This window comes from Manihot esculenta, chromosome 6 (genome assembly GCF_001659605.2).
Source record: "Manihot esculenta cultivar AM560-2 chromosome 6, M.esculenta_v8, whole genome shotgun sequence".
NCBI classification, from domain to species: domain Eukaryota; kingdom Viridiplantae; phylum Streptophyta; class Magnoliopsida; order Malpighiales; family Euphorbiaceae; genus Manihot; species Manihot esculenta.
Window position 1 is genome coordinate 24,594,225 of NC_035166.2, and position 18,152 is coordinate 24,612,376.

At 37.0% G+C, this 18,152-nt stretch overlaps 4 protein-coding genes across 9 annotated transcripts; 2 read left to right on the forward strand and 2 right to left on the reverse strand.

Moving 5' to 3' along the window:
• The first annotated feature begins 7 nt into the window (after window positions 1–7).
• Window positions 8–2,963, forward strand: LOC110617680. 6 transcript variants are annotated; one of them, XR_002488423.2, is made up of 10 exons: window positions 10–207; window positions 483–508; window positions 689–773; window positions 843–1,052; window positions 1,196–1,318; window positions 1,402–1,449; window positions 1,578–1,651; window positions 2,067–2,155; window positions 2,232–2,308; window positions 2,617–2,963. XR_002488423.2 is itself a non-coding variant. In XM_021760634.2 (10 exons), the coding sequence occupies exons 1-9, from the start codon at window positions 136–138 to the stop codon at window positions 2,299–2,301; spliced, it is 807 nt and encodes a 268-aa protein (XP_021616326.1). In that variant the 5' UTR covers window positions 13–135; the 3' UTR covers window positions 2,302–2,308; window positions 2,617–2,963. The 6 variants fall into 6 exon arrangements, 4 of the variants coding, with proteins under 4 accessions (XP_043813598.1, XP_043813599.1, XP_043813597.1 ...); XM_021760634.2 differs by having other exon boundaries at window positions 13–207; window positions 1,392–1,449; XM_043957663.1 differs by lacking the exon at window positions 1,578–1,651 and having other exon boundaries at window positions 8–207.
• A 169-nt stretch (window positions 2,964–3,132) lies between these two features.
• LOC110617679 (heme chaperone HemW) lies at window positions 3,133–5,396 on the reverse strand. The gene is made up of 2 exons (XM_021760633.2): window positions 4,289–5,396; window positions 3,133–4,201 (listed from the first exon to the last, which is right to left on the reverse strand). The coding sequence occupies exons 1-2, from the start codon at window positions 5,095–5,097 to the stop codon at window positions 3,574–3,576; spliced, it is 1,437 nt and encodes a 478-aa protein (XP_021616325.1). The 5' UTR covers window positions 5,098–5,396; the 3' UTR covers window positions 3,133–3,573.
• Window positions 5,397–5,997: 601 nt separating this feature from the next.
• LOC110617793 (elongator complex protein 3) lies at window positions 5,998–11,517 on the reverse strand. The gene is made up of 9 exons (XM_021760789.2): window positions 10,870–11,517; window positions 9,449–9,518; window positions 8,984–9,156; window positions 8,238–8,412; window positions 7,852–8,018; window positions 7,214–7,433; window positions 7,028–7,132; window positions 6,416–6,568; window positions 5,998–6,226 (listed from the first exon to the last, which is right to left on the reverse strand). Exons 1-9 carry the CDS (start codon window positions 11,514–11,516, stop codon window positions 6,068–6,070), a joined length of 1,869 nt encoding a protein of 622 aa, XP_021616481.2. The 5' UTR covers window position 11,517; the 3' UTR covers window positions 5,998–6,067.
• Window positions 11,518–11,585: 68 nt separating this feature from the next.
• On the forward strand, window positions 11,586–17,606 carry LOC110617437 (telomere length regulation protein TEL2 homolog). The gene is made up of 12 exons (XM_021760196.2): window positions 11,586–11,931; window positions 12,039–12,170; window positions 12,614–12,785; window positions 12,942–13,124; window positions 13,474–13,634; window positions 14,068–14,344; window positions 14,448–14,662; window positions 14,943–15,041; window positions 15,179–15,696; window positions 15,967–16,736; window positions 16,900–17,098; window positions 17,190–17,606. Exons 1-12 carry the CDS (start codon window positions 11,763–11,765, stop codon window positions 17,355–17,357), a joined length of 3,063 nt encoding a protein of 1,020 aa, XP_021615888.1. The 5' UTR covers window positions 11,586–11,762; the 3' UTR covers window positions 17,358–17,606.
• The last annotated feature ends 546 nt before the right edge of the window (window positions 17,607–18,152 follow it).

Genomic DNA, 18,152 nt, shown 5'->3' on the forward strand with positions numbered 1-18,152 from the left:
CAGGACGTCCTTTTTTCGAATGGAGAAATTATTTATCATCAAATAGAATACGAACCCACTGCAAGCCAAACAGGCCGAAAGCATTTTCCTGGAAAATGTTGCAGAATTCGCTGATTATACCCACTCGAGAACGAGATGAAGAAAATCACGGCAACGTCTCTAATTCTTCTCATGATTTCCCTCTTCCTACAACAAACGCTATCCAAGGTATTAAAATCAGTAGCTATTCCTATACGTTCACAATTCATCATTGCGTTTCTGTTAGATTTTGATCCAACGTCGGAATCGGTTATTTTTTCTGGGAGATTGGTTTTCTTCATAAAAATTCATTTATTTCGAAAGGCATTTATTTATTCTTAATATGTAAATTTTTGTTTCTAGCTAGAGCCATTTGGCTTTTAGATTGCTTCATTTTTAAGCTAATTATACCTGTATATATATATAGCATCAGGCTTATATTGGGATTTCTTGATTTATTCCAGGAAATTCTAGGAGATGCCGCTGAAAGGTAAGGATTCCACTGCAAAGTTTAAATTAATAAACATTTAACCCTTTCTTTTTTGTTGCTTAATTAAATTTGCTGACTGATAGGCGAAATTGGTGTCTTTTTTCTTGTATTTGCTACATGGTATTTTTTTAATTTTGTTTTGAAGATTACCCTTTTAATGCTTGTCATACTTCTGCTTAGAAATGTTAAGCAAGAAAAAGAGCAAGCACATGAAGTACATTGCTCTAGAGAGAGAAGTAGGGCTGCCTGGAACATTATAGAGGAGGTAAAGATAGATTGCTATTTGTCGAGGAAATTATTTGTGGACAAATTGTGACTGTGTGTATTTGTACAGTATTTGATGCCATTTGTTGAACGGGAAAATTACCAGATTTCTACTAAATGTAGACTTCATCCTGACAATGACCTCTTCAGGAATCAAGAGCAGCATAAAATTCAGGTGGACACAAATGATTGGAAGTGTGGATATTGTAAGAAGAGCTTCCACGCTGAAAAATATCTTGATCAACATTTTGACAGCAGGCACTACAATCTTCTGAATGTTGTATGTGGATTCTGGTCCCCTTTGGATGTAGTGCATGCTAATTTATATATGTATGTATTGTTTAGGGGGGAGAGGGGTAGTGGTGGTGGTGGTGTTTGGAGGAAACTGATTAAGACTCAGCAAAAAGTTTTTAATAATTTCAGAGTGAGGGCAAGTGCTTGGCTGATTTATGTGGTGCACTGCATTGTGATTTTGTAATGAATTCCAAATCACCAAAGACAAAATGCAAACCTGCAGCTGTTGCAAAAAATCGCCACCTTTGTGAGGTTATCTCCATGTTCCTTACTACTTGTGCTGTTGACTCCAATGTCTTGCACTAATGATTTTCCTTTTTTTTAGAGTCTTGCAGATACTTGTTTTCCTCCTAATCAAGGCCGTTCAGCAAGCCGCTTGCATGGTACTTTTGTTTTATAAATCATCAAGGCAAACTGCTTTTTTTTCTTAAATTTTGGTGGCAACCTGATGCTGTTATACTGAATGAATCATTGGCTCACTAATTTCTAATGCTCATGTTCTCACTTGTAGAATTGTTTTTGCGCCAATTCTGCAATGCTCACACTTGTTCAGGGAAAAAGAAGCATTTTCCTGAAGGGCGCAAGGTAAGGTTTTACTTGAGAACAGCAGTTGCATGAGAGATCAAATTGCAGTTAGGCCTTAACACTACTGTTATTATCAGAATTCCTGTATAATTATCATGCCCATATCAGATTTTACTAGGTTTGGCATTCACAACGTTCTTGAAAGAAAATGAAAAAAAAAGGAAGTAATATCTAAAATTTGCATGACCTCGTTGATTGGTTCTTTTGGGCTGTCCAAAGAACTCCAAGAGTGTTACCATGGTAAGGGAAATCACTTAACAATAATCTGTTATTGGAAATCACTTAACAATAATCTGTTATTTTCTTCACATGATTGAAAACTTGCAATGCCCCATCTTTTGCTTTCTCTCTGTTGCTTATATTATTTTTTAGATGCTTTGCATCACATTTTTCTCTCATCTTTCTATTCATACAGAAGGAAACAAGTGTCATCTATCTGGCCATGTCAATACTGACCTTGATGCTGCTGCCTCTATTTTATCTTGTTGTTTATTTATATCAGAGGTACATTTCTAGTTTTTTGAAAATTTCAAATTAACAGTTTTAGAATCATTTCCATGAATTTTTTTTCCATGTACAGAGAAATGAGGCAGGGAACTCAAGAGCTGAGACGAATCGCTCGAGTTGGAAGGAAGACAAAGCCATCATAGTTAACTGGTAAACTTTTGTGTTCTAATTTTGGAACTTCCTGAATCAAGTCTCGATGTTGAAAACATATTTATGGACTTGAACTCGGACTTGAGAGTTCAGATTATTAACTTTTAGTCAAAGCAGTGAGTATTGGTTAATAAATTAAATTACAGTGGTTCTAATACAATGCAGAGTCTTCTAGTTTCTCGGAAACTTGTAATTCAATCTTTTCTGATGTATATATTTTTTTATTAATGCAAACTTGTTAATGCATCCATTGAAATAAGAGAAGTGCACGAATTAATGGAAATTGAGCTAGCTTGGGCTTCTTGCAGGCATCCTTGCATAGTTGCATGTCCTCCTCGGGGCTGGCAATTGTTTTGTAAATGTAGAGTACTCTGTTAAAAGGTATCAAGAACATATCATTCTTAGACAAGTTGACCAAGAGATGATTTGTGATGGGCATTGGCATAGTTCTTTCCTGTGGGATGGCATCCTTTTCCTCATTTGTATCCTTACTCCTTGTGATATGGAAATCTGGACAGCCTCTACGCATTTTGTAATAATTTAAGTGTTTATTGATTAAAAGTTTCATTTCTAAAAAAATGTCTGATCGCAAATGTCTCTCCAAATTCATGTACTTTAATTGGTAAAATTTCATATCCATTGCAATTGTATATCTTATGGCAAGTTCTCTGTTTAACACCTTTGGGTGCTTTTATTGTCCTTAAATGTTATAATCTGAAAACATTTCACAGAACAACACAGCACAAAGTAGCATGATCTAGTGCCAAACTTAACTCGCTAGATCTAAACTTGGTCACAATTTCATGCATGAATATAATTTAGAATGCTTAAAAACCACAGCTAATTCTGGCTGTAGTGCTTTGCCAGTAATAAGAATAATAATAACGGCTGTAGCGGATTTTAACTTAATTCTCCAACATGAGATTTTGACATTTCATGTGTCTTAAACACAGATAACCAGTTTGTCATAAACTTGGTTGGTCAAGTTCTTCATTCTCCAGATAACTTCATCAAAGTCTGCTTGTATCAATCATGGTTTTGTATACTGTCCAACTACCGTTGCTTATGGCCTGGTGTGCCCCTGCAGTTAATTGCAAAGCACCTCTTCTGTTTAAAAAACCAAACTGCTTTTTCTTGCAAAGATAAGGTCAACTTGGAATAAATAATTAGCAAACCATTTTTCAGAATGCTTATCAGCACGTAAGATCATCCGCCCGATCCACTCTTAATTACCTCCTGTCCTGGGTTCCTGAAGGATTGCAGTTCTAGGGAGCTATGACCCCAAATGCAAGGGATATCAACTCATTTGATAACAAGAAACCATCTGGATCACTGAGCCGAATGTAAGCCAGTCTGCTTGAAATCTCATCTTCATGTGTAAACAAATTGTTGAATTCATCTGCAGTCATGGCTCTTCTTTCCTCGTCTAAGCAAACCACATGCCCACTTTCAATGTAAGGTTTATAGACCTTACAAAGAGAATAGAAAAGCGAGCCACCAAATACATCTGTAAAAGACCTTAAATCGAGACCTCTAGCAGTTCTAAGCGACAGCATCAGAATATCCATGGCTAAGTCCTTGGCATCAAGATGATTATTCCCATAACAATCCACTGCCCCATTCTCCAAATTGTGCACATAATCCATGTACTCCCTCATCTTCCTTGGCCTTGAAAACCTCACTCCATTAACATAACTAGCAGAACCAAGGCCAAACCCATAGAAAGGCTTGTTCTTCCAGTATGTAAAATTGTGCTTGCACTCAAACCCATCTTTGCAATAACTGCTAATTTCATAATGGCTGTAACCAGCATCAGAAAGCATCTGCGAAGCCATTCTATAAAAATCAGCAGACTGTGTTTCTGATGGTAGAGGAAACTCCCCTGGTGTATACCTGCAGACACGAAAATGTATCAGAAAACCACTACAATGCGGAAAGCCATTTTGTTTAAAATACTATGAAAGCCATCACCAGACTTACAAGATTCCAAATTTTGTGCCTTGTTCAACCTGCAAATCATAAACAGAAACATGCTTAGGCTGTGCTTGAATTGTCAACCTCAAGCTCTCCTCCCACATTTGTGGAGTCTGGTGCGGGAGAGAGGAGATAAGATCCATGCTCCAATTCTCAACACCACATGATCTCATAATCTCAAGTGCCTCATATACCTCCTTAACACCATGTGCTCTCCCACCAGCTTTCAGCAACTCCTCTTGAAACGCCTGCACTCCCAATGACACTCTATTCACACCCAACCGCATCAGATCTTTCATCTTGTTAGAATCGAAGGTCCCAGGATCCATTTCCATTGATATCTCAGAATCCTCAAGGAATCCAAACTTCCCCCTCAATGTATCCAAAATCGAGGAAACTAGCCTTGGAGACACTAAAGAAGGCGTGCCACCTCCAAAGAAGACAGTTTCAAGAGGTGGGTGAATATTGAATTCTGGTATCGTTGAAACTATTTCTCGCCGAAGCAATTCTACGTAGTTGGAGATTCGTGGGTCGTCATCAGTTGGGTTGGCAGAGCCCAGAGCAACTATTGGGAAGTCACAGTAGTGGCAGCGTTTGCGACAGAAGGGGAGGTGGACATAAGCTGAAGTTGGAGGGTGGTGTTGAAGAGGTGGGATTATGGTCACGGTGGGTGCGCTGACTGAGGAATTTTGGTGAATAGGTGGTGCAGATTGGGTGAATGAATTACTAATAACCGAGTAGGATGGGAATTTCTGGAGGGTAGTGGTTTTGGAGGGGAAGGATGAAAAAATGGGGGTGAATGTTGATTTCAGCATCACTGGGTTGGTGATTCCTCGTACTAATGAATGGGGGCGAAGATCAGCCTTTTCTTTTACATCTGCAGCTGCAGATGATAATGAAGAAGATAAATTATGGGACGTCCTCCCCTCTGCGAAACCCGCCCGGTTTCGGTCGGCTCTCCTTTATCGAAAAACCGACTTGGGTTCACAGTACAACTGAATTTTAACCGGATTGTCGAATTGAAGAGCTACTACCCCTTTGGATTTTAATTCAAATTTTGGTTTAAATTGACAGTATAACTGAATTTGAACCGGATTGTCGGATTGAAGAGCTACTACCCCTTTGGATTTTAATTCAAGTTTTGGTTTAAATTGACACAATCAGATAATTGAAAATTGAAATCCTTTTTTTTTTGTTTAAATTGATAGAATAAAGATTTCAAAAAAAAATAAAATTGATAGATTGAATAGAATCAAATCATTAGATTATTAAACTGCTAATTAATCCAAGTAGGAAATATTGATTGCCTTCAAGGCAGTCCAAGTTAAAATTCGATCTATACAGACTAATTTCAGAATCAATCCGGATCGTAAATGACCTAAGCTCACCTCTAGTGTGTTCTTTTTAGCCCACTATAAATATTGAAAATGCATTAAGCAACAGAAAAGGAAACGCAAAATAACATGGACCAACGCTCAACTATTGTATGATATAAATACGAATAATATTATTACAGTTAAAATAATAATCTTAATATTTACTGGGATTAAGTTGTCTTTAACTCGATGGAAGAAGGGATAACAAATGACCACTTGGATTTTTTTTATTGTAGAAAATACTTTTTAAGGGGCAAACTGCAATTTCACTTTCATCTAGCCAAAGAGGTAAAATGAACAACGAAAGACTATAACCAACTGGATTATACAAAGAAATGATTAATTAAAAACTTTCAACTGGCATAAATTACAAAATTTTGTTACAACCACAAATCTAGCTTTGCTTATATCAAGGAAGACATTTAACCATGTAAGGGCCTTCAAGCTCATAGCCCAGTTTCCTATAATAATGACGGGTCCCCACGCCTGAAATGACCGCTATTTTTGTTGATCTATGCTCCCTTTGAGCAATCCGCTCTGCCTCTTCCATTAATAGCGTGCCATAACCCTGTCATCACAAATATGAGTAAGAAACGGAAAACAAAGATGTTAAGTTTTCCTAAGTTTTACCTATAATGCACACAAATACATGTAAAAATTAGTATGAAATTCAAAAGGCATCCTAAAGTGAATTGAAATCACTGATGACAAAAGGGACCACTAACAAATATATTTCAACTAATTCAAAAATGATAACCTGGTGCTGCAACTTGTCGGCATCACGCCCATGAACAGGAACAGCGGTTCCATAAACATGGAGCTCACGAACAATAGAGCATTTTCCCACAAGTTCTGGGCAGGTGACATTGCGACCACATTTTCGCAAGCGCAACAAACCCACAAGAATATCCTGCAATAAAAGAGAATTTAAGAATGGTTCACTTTTCATGTTCAGCACGCAAAAAGCCTCTCTTTTAAGCATCGAGAAAAGGAAAACATAAAAACGTCAGAAAACAGGACTCTTCAATTCATAGCAAGGATCCTAAATCATGTTTGGTGGACTGATAAATGCAATGAACAGAAAATGCAGAGGACAATGAAAAAGAAAGTCCCTACTAACCAAAAATGCAGTTAAGGTTTCATTTCCCATCACTCTATCATATTTTTCTGCAGTCACTACTATTGGTCTCAGAGGATTTGTAAATAATAAGGTGGTGCAACCATACCATACATCACTTACATATTTTTATGCAGTCACTACCATTGACCTCAGAGGATTTGCAAAATAATAAGGTGAAATGGTACCATACATCCCTTCCAAAGACACACACACACACAAATGCATGAACACAGGAAATGTGTCCCAAACCTGTCTCGTGTCCTCGTATGAGAGAAATGTTTCCCAACCTTCATTTGCTGTATAATCACGGCGAACAAGCTCAACTTCTTCTGGTTTAATTTTGTGATGAATGTCCTATATTTATTACACAAGCATCAGTCAAGATCTAAACTTGTTCCAAGCACTATAGGATAATACATTGTAAAATGGTCTTACCTGGATTCCAGCCTCTCTTGTACGGACATCACGGCATTTCAAACCCAAGTCATCCATTCGAGCTAAAGCTAGCTCCCTAAGATTTCCTTTCTCAACCCCAGATGTAACCAAAGGCATAGGAATATCTCGTTGAACTCTATAAACCCGTGTCCAAGGAGGTACCATGGCTAGGATCCTTGCAACAATATCTACCAGTTGCTCAGGAGGGTAATTTCTATACCTGCAAGCAGGACAATATGATTAATAATTTTACGTTGAATGACACAAACTCCAGCTTCAAAACAAGAGATAAGTTTTTCCAAATAAAATTTCTCATCTTGATCCCACGTTCACAAATGTCCCTGTTTGCCAAAAAATCTATAAATTTTACTTCTTTGACAATGAAAACTAGATAACAGTTAAGGAACCTTAATTATATATGAGAACCTTAATCCAACACACACAGACACACAAAAGAAAGAGGGGGAGAGGGGGGAAGGGTCCAGGGGGTGAGGAAAACAAAGTTCTAAGGAGCCCTACACTGAAACAAGGACATAAAACTACCTTGATATTTAGTTTTGCTTTTCTGCATCAGACACACTGACACATATACAAAGAGATAAAAACAAGATTCAGCAGCAATTGAGAACAATCAGAACCTGCCAGTTTTCCAGAGCTCATAAAGCCCAGTTCCACGAATTACAAGTGTGGGATAAATTTTTAGCCCATCTGCTCTAAATGAAGGACTCTCGAAGAACTCTCGAAAACTTTCCAAATCCCTCTCAACCCCAACATTTGGAAGATCAGGCATCATATGAGCAACAACCTACACGAGCATTAAATATTAATAATGAGCAACAGGCAAACATAAACAACTAGAACAGTAATTAAGGGTATTTGAATCATCGATTACGAAGAGTATGATATAACATGAACATTTGGAAACCACAAATAGCTTAGTAGACAATAAACCGTAATGAGGTGCATGGCACTATACCCCACTTCTATTAAAGACAATCATATACATAATAGGGCTCTAGCACACCTTGAAACCAGCATCCTTTGCCAAGCAAAAACAATCAGCTACAGCAGCTACTGTATGTCCTCTATTAGTATCACGAGCAACATCCTCATATGTGCTTTGAACTCCAATCTCCAATCGTGTACAACCATAAGAAAGCATTTGACGCAAATGAGGGCCAAGGCAGTAATCTGGTCTCCTGTAAATAGAATGAAGCAAGCAAAAAACTTATTTTAATAATTATTAAATAAGAATCACAAGCATGTAAAATAAAACCAATTAATTTATAGGCATTAACTATACATACTGAACACACTAATTTCCTATCTGGCGTCAGCCCGGCACTCACCAAGAATAACCCGGAAAAGAAAAATATCATCCAGACTAGAACATCTAAAATTATACTCTTGTTGCTATTTTGTGCAAGCTATTGCTTTGTGCAACACAAATACACAATAATGAGTCATTGGCTTGTATCTTCCAGAACAAATAGTACACACACACACTCCAAGAATCATTATGTGCTTGTATGACATATGAAAAATTCTGGGAAACATTTGAAACTACAAGAAAAAGAAAAAAGGCCACATGGTTCCAATCACATATGCTTTTCTTGGTCTCAATACACCCCTTCAAGAATTAACAGTTATCCAAAAATAACTGCAGCATATTAATCAGAGGATTAGCAAATTAGAATCTCCCTCTCATACAAGTCATAAAATAATTAATAGCTTTTCTTTTTCGGATGGACAATTTATAGCGTAACTTACGTTTCAATTGTCATGCCAATACACTTCGTTGCACCATGTTCAGAGTAGGCAACAGCTTCTTCAACATTGGCAGAAGTGTGTCCTGACAAAGCATCATGAAGATTCCTTATAAAGTAATCACGGTAGTCTGCTGGCAATGACATGAAAGTACCGCCCATCAATATGAACTCGACCTGCAACAACCAAATCAATTAATTAGGCAAGAAAGATGTGAATTTTTATGCAATAATTTGGGGGAGCGAGATTCTTAAGTAGACCTAGTCTAACATGTCATCCACAGAATAGGACAATAACACCATGTTATTTTAAAACAATCATGGATACACTTGTGATTTATCTATAATTGCCCTTGAACTGTGGATAATGTAAATGAAATCACTGTAGTTGACAGCCACATGGTGGACTAAATCTATACAAGTATTTCTCTTTTAGACAACTATAGTAAAAGAGGAGAATAAACAAAACCTTATCTACACTATGGCCCAATCGCTTAAGTTGATCAATCCTGCTTCTAGCCTGAACATATGGGTTATATCTGGAACAGCAAAGAAAGCAGGCAAACAAATTATTTAATTATCATAGGAAACATCAGTTCTCAGATTCTTTCTTCCAGTAATAAACCAAAAAGTAACTACAAATTGCAATTCAGTAGAAATAAGAAAAGTCGCGAGTTAAATCTCATGATTGGTAAAGACAACGAGTAACAAGTTAAAGGATTGCATGATGGACATATATATATCTATACTTAAGCCATTCACATGTATGATACTGCAATGTACAACTCCTATTAAAAAATCTCATTTTTAGAGAAAGAAGAGCCTATATTCTCATTTCATTAAAATTACAGCAAAAAAAAAAAATATATATATATATATATATATATATATATATATATATGTCATATGCTGTGGCTCTCTAACAGCTCCTTTACTTTTTCCACATTTAAATTTTATGAATATACTTCAGAAAAATGATAAAGGGGGCAAAAAATGCTGGTTTAAAAAATCAATTCAATTTCTGAGCATATTTCCATGCTATCTTGATTCTCTAATAAATCCAGAGCATCTTCCTTTTATTTTCTTAGATAACATGCAGATACGAAAATAAATACATGCAGATATGAAAATAAATAAAATAATAATAATGAAACAAAGCAGGAAAAACAAAGGTGACCAGAAAAGATAACAATCAAATTTACTAGGTTAATGATTATGGTACAAGCTATTTCTGAAGCGACCAGACGTGCATGCTCTCTGGTCTCTGCTGTTACGCTCAATTGATGTACAGACATATTACAAAATGACTAATGAAAACATGCCTAATAGAAGATGACATGATGCAAGGAGATCTAAATAAGGCTTATTTTCTTATATTAATGAAACTTTATCTTTGACAAAAAAATGATGCAAGGAACACTAGGCAAAAATCTAAAAGGACGAAAGAAGGTGCAAACTACAAAATACAATGACAACTAGAAACAAGTAAAGTCAATCGACGATACAATACACTGGAATGCTAATTTCCAGTCAAAATATAAATTGATGTAAATGTAGATATCACAAATGGGAATTTTTAGAATTTGATGCGTTCTATTAATTTGTAGCTAAGGCTCATGTAAATGCAATTATCACGAAAAATTTTCAGAAAGTTAATCACTACAAGATGACCCATCATACAATACAGACAATGACCAATATTCATCAATATATGGTCCACAACGACAAAGCATAACACTATTGATAGTTCAATACTCACCAAAAGGTAAAAACTTAATTTCTAAAACTTGATATACATTAAAAAGTCTAAAACAGAAGTCCTCACAACTCACAAGCAACTCAGTTATTCGATATACAATAGTTAGCACATCATCTGATACAAAAACCTACCTGGCTCGAATTGCGCGCATGCTAGTAGGTTCATAACCAGTGTAGGACTGTGTGCTATACTCAAAATCAGAGTCCGGCCCACCAGGACAGTAAACGCAAATATTTCCCGTTGTCGCTATATGTGGGCACCGATGAGGTTTCGACATGACAGCCACTACCGCGATTCCGGAAGCGGTGCGAACTGGTTTGGCGCGGAGCTTGGGAAGTAGCGAGTCCCTGTCAGACTCGGGAAGAGCCGCGATCATCTCCACGAGCTTCGGGGCTCGCGCGAGGCCGTACTTGCGGCAGGCGGCGGATTTGATAGCGTTGAGGTCCACCGTTTGGTTCTTTCGCGAAAGCTCCACCATAGTGTTGACGATTTCTGCTATGGCCCGTACCCGGGCTTCCTCCTCAGTCATTCCGTGTGCTTGATATCCGCCCCGACCAGGCCGCGGCGCCCTTTTAGACTCGGAGATCACCGCAGTTGCCATCTGAGTTGAGAAAACACAGAGGCTCAACACAAATGGGGAAGAAAAAGGAAAAGGGAATGAGAAAGGGAACACTCGAGCTAATCGATGGATTGCTATGAGCCTATGTTGTTTAATTAAGCGGCGTCGTTTTGTCAGCTCTAGACAGGCCAAACGCAGCGTTTCATATCCTGTTTGCATATTTGTGCATCTAAACGACGTCGTGTAAGCTTGTCGTCTAGATTTACCAACTAGCAGTGCTAGACTTCTCCCGGCGCTACCTGTATATCAATTCCTGGAAACACAAATTTAGCTACATAGAATCGTCAGTTCAATCGTCCTTGAGATTATTCAAAGAGAAATTTCTTTTTTTTTTTTTTTTTTTTTTCATGTTTTGGGTCTCGAAAGCAAATCCTTTACTGCGAGAAAGCAGATAGATAGCAGAAAATGGAGGAAGAAGCAAAGAGAAAGAGAAGAGAGATAGGGAGCAGAGTCCTGGACAAGGTAGGAGAAGTAGTTTCAGCAATAAAGACTGCCAAACACGTCGAACAAGTCATTTGCTCTCTTCACTGCCTCGCTGTCCTTCTATTTCCTATAGATCCCTCTCTAATCTCAGGTAGGACTCAAATCCGCTCCTTTTCTGTCCTCTTATTTCTGGATTGTCATATTCTTGTTTTACATATTGGGTACTTATTGTTTTGTTTGTTTGTTCTGGATTTGAAGGCGGCCTTGACGAGGTGTACAGAGAGCAGGTCATTAATGCTAATATACCTTCTGCAGAAGAGAGAAAAGAATGGTGGCAAGCATTCTACCGAGGAGCTGCATTTCCCACATTAGCTCGGGTTTTGTTACTTGGTGATTCCATTTATTGCCATCTCATATTTTGCCATATCACTTTTCTTCTTCATGCAACAGAATTAAGGTTAATTTTGGAGTTTAGTTCTCAGATATCTTGTGTGTTGCTATTTGCAACTCACACTCTCTGCAAGTTTCTATTCCATATTTGGTAGACTATAATAGGATGTAATGCAATGAGACTATTATTCATCAGTGTATTTTTGTTCCACTACAATCCATTGCAGCCTACTTAATATATTGCTGTTGGTGCTGCTTATTTATGGAGTTGTTAACATAAATACGCTAAATGCTAATTAATTTGTTCAATTATAGATCTGACAGGTTTATATGCTTGACTTGCATTTAGCACCTTTGCTACTACATTGGTCACTAGTGTATTTGTGTGTAACAGCCTTGTGTTGATCGTGATTGTTGCTTATATAAATTGATTTTGCATGCAGATGTTGCTTCCAATTGGTTACCTTGTTTTCCTTATTCAGCAAAGGAACATGTATATGATGCTTTCTTTGTTAGTGGGCTTTCCACAGAGGTTGTTCAGATCTTAGTTCCGTGCTTACAGCCAAATGGAAATGATGGTCTTGATGTTAGTGCTGTCCAATCAAATTCTGAAAGGTTTGAGAAAACCTTTTTCAGTTTGCATCTGATGATTGTTGAAACTGATGTTATCAGACTATGAACTATTGTCATTGAAATTTCTAGTATTTTAATTTAAATGCTTAGTTCAAATTATATAAATGAAGTTTTGGATATATTTATGACTTCTGTCAGGTTGCTTCTCCTCTTTCTTGAAAATAATGGAGTGGTGCAAATGGCTAGAGAATTTGGCATTGCACACCAATCTCCGGATTTTACAAAGGCACAGCTCCAGCTATTTGTATCAAGGATCGCACAGATTGTTGCCTCTGTTCCTGATAAAGCACGGCCAAGAGCCCCCGCTTCACTTTCATCACAGTATCCTGTTTCAATCTTGTGCTGGTTGTTGCATGGGCTTAGGAATTCTTTCCTGCGTGTTTATTTGTTCCTGAATCCTGGCAAAGCATGACAGTGGTCCCAATTTATTATCATAGTGTCCTCATCCTTCCATTTGTTGCATATTGTATGCGTGCATGAGCATATAATGGATATTTATGTCAGAGTCTCCACAACTTAATATCTCGATTTTTGTACTTTAATTTCTTGCATATCTTATCATTTGCTCATATAAATGGATTTAGCAATTTAGTATCCAGGGTTGGTTTATGTGAATTTATTTTTATAACTGCCTTCAATGTATGTAGTTTTCCCTTTACAGTAGTTATAGTTTGTTCTTTAAGCAGATTACCATTCAACTTCTGGGTGATGTACAAGAGAGGGTAAAGAATCTAACTAATAAGGAGGATTTCTTCAATGAGTCTGACAGTGATGGAAGAATGCTATTTGTTGGGGAAATATTTTCTCGAATATGTCGCCGTGGTTCTTCAGGTAATTGAAATGTTTCAAGCACAATAATTAAAGACTTGTACTTGCTACATGTAACATGTCCCCTTTCTAAGGATGTCTTGCTTCTCTATTATGTTAGTATTAGCTTGCATTAAGCGAAGACAATTGTCTATGGCAGTTTATGTTGAAAATTTAGGATGAGTTATATAATGTGATAACCTCATTTAAATGTGATGAACGTAAATCAATGAATATGGGTACATACTTAAACACTTGTGTGCATTCTTGCAAGAGTAAGTTTATTATGCATTACTACTTAATAAACACTTGTGTAAACTATCCCTAATAAAATATGCTTGAACTTGTTTGGGAATGTTGTGTAGGAGTTGTTGATCACCAGGTAGCTCTTCTCAGTGTCACTAATGAAAAGTGACATTTTAATTTATGTGGGAGCTATCTACTTTCATGTTTGCAGATGTGCTGTTAGGTGAAGTAATCCCTCGGGTTCTTGGAGATATTCGGTGGTGCTTATCATCATGTTCTGGTTCGGCAACTAAAGAAGTGTTCGAGGCAAACCCCAGATCCCAATTTTGGTTAAGGATGATGGAAGCAATTAAAGATCCCTATGCTGTAGAAAGAATGTCTGAACAACTTTTGCACCAGCTAGCAATTGAACATGCAACTAATATTGAAGCTTACTGGATTCTTTGGATGCTGTTTAATCATGTTCTTAAAACGCATCCATCAATCAGGTAACAAGGTTCTCTTATTATCTCCCTGACAGTCCAGTGGAGATGATTGTACCAAGAGGCCCAAGACTTCAATAATAGATGCCATTTCTTTTTCATTCTGCAGGTCCATGTTTGTTGACAAATTTCTATTTTGGAAAGTATTTCCTATTCGTTGCCTGCAATGGATTATTCAGTTCGTGGTGCTTGAATGTCCACCTGTTGCTAATTCACTCACCAAGGGTTTGGAGACCCACATTCTCTTGGACACAGTGCAGCGACTGGTAGCTGTATGGTCTAAAAGGGAGTTTGTGCAATCAGCCCCAGTAGAGCAGCAAGCTTGTATCCTTTCTCACTTTTTGACTCCTATTGCTGGAAACACTTGATATTTGTTGACAATTATTCCTGTAACAGGGTTCTAAAAGCTTGATTTAATGAGAAAAAATCACACATCTCATAAGTATTATTGACTTACATAATAGGATCTTTTGCATGTAGGGACACACTAAATTTTCCTTTGTTTTTATCCTGCACTATTTCTGAAATCTTATGGCTGTGCAATTAGTTTTTAATTGGCTGTTAGTTGTTTGCAAATTTTGTTGCCTCTTGATCTACAATACAGATGTAACTGCTGCTATAGGTCTTTGCATGGAGCAGATGTCAAAAGAGGAACTGGAAAAGTCTAAGGATGTGATGCACTCAATTCTTCACGGAGTTGGCTGTATTTTCTTGTTCTTTGATATTGATTAGAATATTTTGCAATATGATTGGGTGATCATTTTTGTGATATTGATTAGAGTATTTTGCAATATGATTGGGTGATCATTTTTGTCTCATGCATTTATTTGTTGCTGACAGGTAGGCTGGAGAGCCCTACTCATTTGATTAGGAAAATGGCAAGTAATGTTGCTTTAGTGTTCTCTAAAGTGATTGACCCCCAAAATCCTCTATACCTTGACGATAGTTGCATTGACGAGACCATTGACTGGGAGCTAGGGTTGGCTAAACCTGAGAAGAGGAACCTGCCTGCCTCAGATGAGAATGACAAAGCAAAAATATTGACCATCTCAGAGCCAGAAAAGGACTCGAACTTTTCAGGAAGTAATGGAATGGACAAGAAAAATAAGGGTGAAAGCAAGAAATCATCTCCATTTGAGTTGGTTGACCCAGATGAGATTATTGATCCAGGTACCCTAAATTATGGATCAGCCTCCGACGGAGAAGAAGATGATGATGCAAGTGAGAATTCAGATTCCTCCAGTGATTCATCTTTACAGCCATATGACTTGACAGATGATGATACAGATCTGCAGAAAAAGTTTACACAGTTGGTTGATGTGGTTGGAGCCCTGCGGAAATCTAATGATGCTGATGGGGTAAGTGGATTTCAATGGCCAATTATTTCCACAAGGGCGTGTTTATATGTTAAGTTTCACGTTTTTCATGCAAGTTATGATTAGTCATTTGGTTCTAAACCTAACAACATCTAGCCTAGGCGTATTAATATTTGATAGCTTATTGAAGTCACTCAGGAGCATTTAGATTTAGTGCATATTTTCCTGGTGGCAATTAGGTTTTGTGAGGAATTTTTAATCAATTTCTAGCACAAACTGCTATTTATTCTTTTATTATGTTTTACATTTCAGGTAGAGAGGGCTCTTGATGTTGCTGAAAAGCTTGTGCGAGCTTCACCTGATGAGCTTACTCATGTGGCAGGTGATCTTGCTAGAACCCTTGTACAGGTTCGTTGCTCTGATTCAGCTGTAGAAGGTGAGGAAGAATCAGCTGAAGAAAAGAGGCAAAGAGCATTGGTTGCCTTACTTGTCACGTGTCCTTTCCAATCTTTAGATACTCTAAACAAACTTTTGTATTCCCCAAATGTTGATGTCAGCCAACGCATAATGATTCTTGACGTAATGACTGAGGCTGCTCAGGAGCTTGCTAATGCTAAGATTATGAAACCTAAACGTCAATCAACAGTCCTCATATCAACTATATCAGAGAATCAACCCTGGTTCTTGCCTAGTAGCTCAGGGCCTCCTGGAGCTGGTGCTTGGAAAGAGGTGTCAGAAACTGGAACTCTTTTAAACTATTCTAATCGTTATGAGAGGGCACTACCATCTAAACCTGGTCAGATCAGAAAGGGGAAGACTCGTCGATGGAGCCTTAGACAAGCAAATATACAGGAAAGCCATTTAGAATGGACCCAAAATAAGTTTCCCGTTTATGCAGCAGCATTTATGCTTCCTGCCATGCAGGGTTTCGATAAGAAACGACATGGTGTTGATTTGCTTGGTAGAGATTTTATTGTCCTAGGGAAACTCATCTACATGCTTGCTACTTGTATGAGATGTGTTTCCATGCATCCAGAAGCATCTGCATTGGCTCCCCCTCTTCTAGACATGTTAAGATCCAGGCAAGTGGTGCAAATCCTGATCCCAAAATACGTGTTGGACGCTTTGTGTTTTGTGCTAATAAGAATCAACAGTTCCACCTGTTCATCCAAATGCTACATGCTTGCTTAGTTGTTTTGGGAAATCATTTGTTATCTGTAACTTAACAATGTGAACTTTATGCAGGGAGATATGCCATCATAAAGAAGTATATGTCAGAAAGGCTGTCCTTTTTGCTGCTTCCAGCATATTGGTGTCACTTCATCCATCCTTTGTTGCGTTGGCCATAACAGAAGGAAACCTTGAAGTTTCTAAGGGGCTTGAATGGATTCGAATGTGGGCCCTTAACATAGTTGAATCTGATGTGGATAAAGAGTGTTATATGGTAAGCAATGATATTGATACATACTGTTTAACTATTGTTTATATTTAATGCTTTTTGTGTGGTGTTCTAAAGTGTTGAATTTTTATCTTAGATGGCTATGTCATGCCTCCAGCTTCATGCTGAGATGGCTCTCCAGGCTTCTAGGGCGCTAGAGGCTGCAGAAACTACATTCAACGCAAAGAATGTTGGTTTGCCTTCCATTTTGTCCAAGGGGACAATCAGAATCCCATACTCAAATGTGGAATACCAGCTGAATTGATCTCCTCCTTTGTTTTGTACAGTTTATTAGGTTGATTAGAAGTTCTTGCAAGTTATTTTTCATTTTTCTGCTAAAAGAAGGTTGGGATGAGGAAGAGGATAATGTCAACTGTATGCCACCAGGTTAACTTGCAGTAACATCATATCTATAAATGATAATGTGAAGTCCAAATGTGGAGGCAGGTCAATAATTTGCCAGTTTATATTTAACTCATTTTGTAAGAAAAATAATGGAATTCTTGTAAAATCACTTCCAATTTCAAGTTCCTTTAAAAATGAAGTTTTTTATTTAAGTTAAAAAAATTAGATCTTTTCATTTATAATAAAAAAAATTATTAGAAAGAAAATCAATCGAATTGAATTATTACAAAATTTTTAATCTCTCATTGTCATGTAAGAAAATAATTCCAATCAATTTTTACAAAATCATTTATAATTTTATTTTTAGAAAATCTTTCTGAGTTAAAAAAATTTGAATTTTTCTATTTTAAATAGAAATTAAAAAAATTCAATTAGATTTAAGTTCTTGATTTTTATAAAATTCTTGATTGTAATAAAAAATGTAATCTCAAATGGAGAGTAAATAATTTATAGTTTGTTTGTTGTTAGAGATTTTAATTAATTACATACCTTTCATTAAGGATGCCCTAGTTAAACACTCCATATATCCCATATATGAAAATAATATACTTTTTCTTATTTCATAACTTCTATTTTTTTTTTTAATTTTTTCAAGTATATTAAAAATTATAGTTAATTTTTTAATTATATATTTTAAATACATTAAATATTAAAA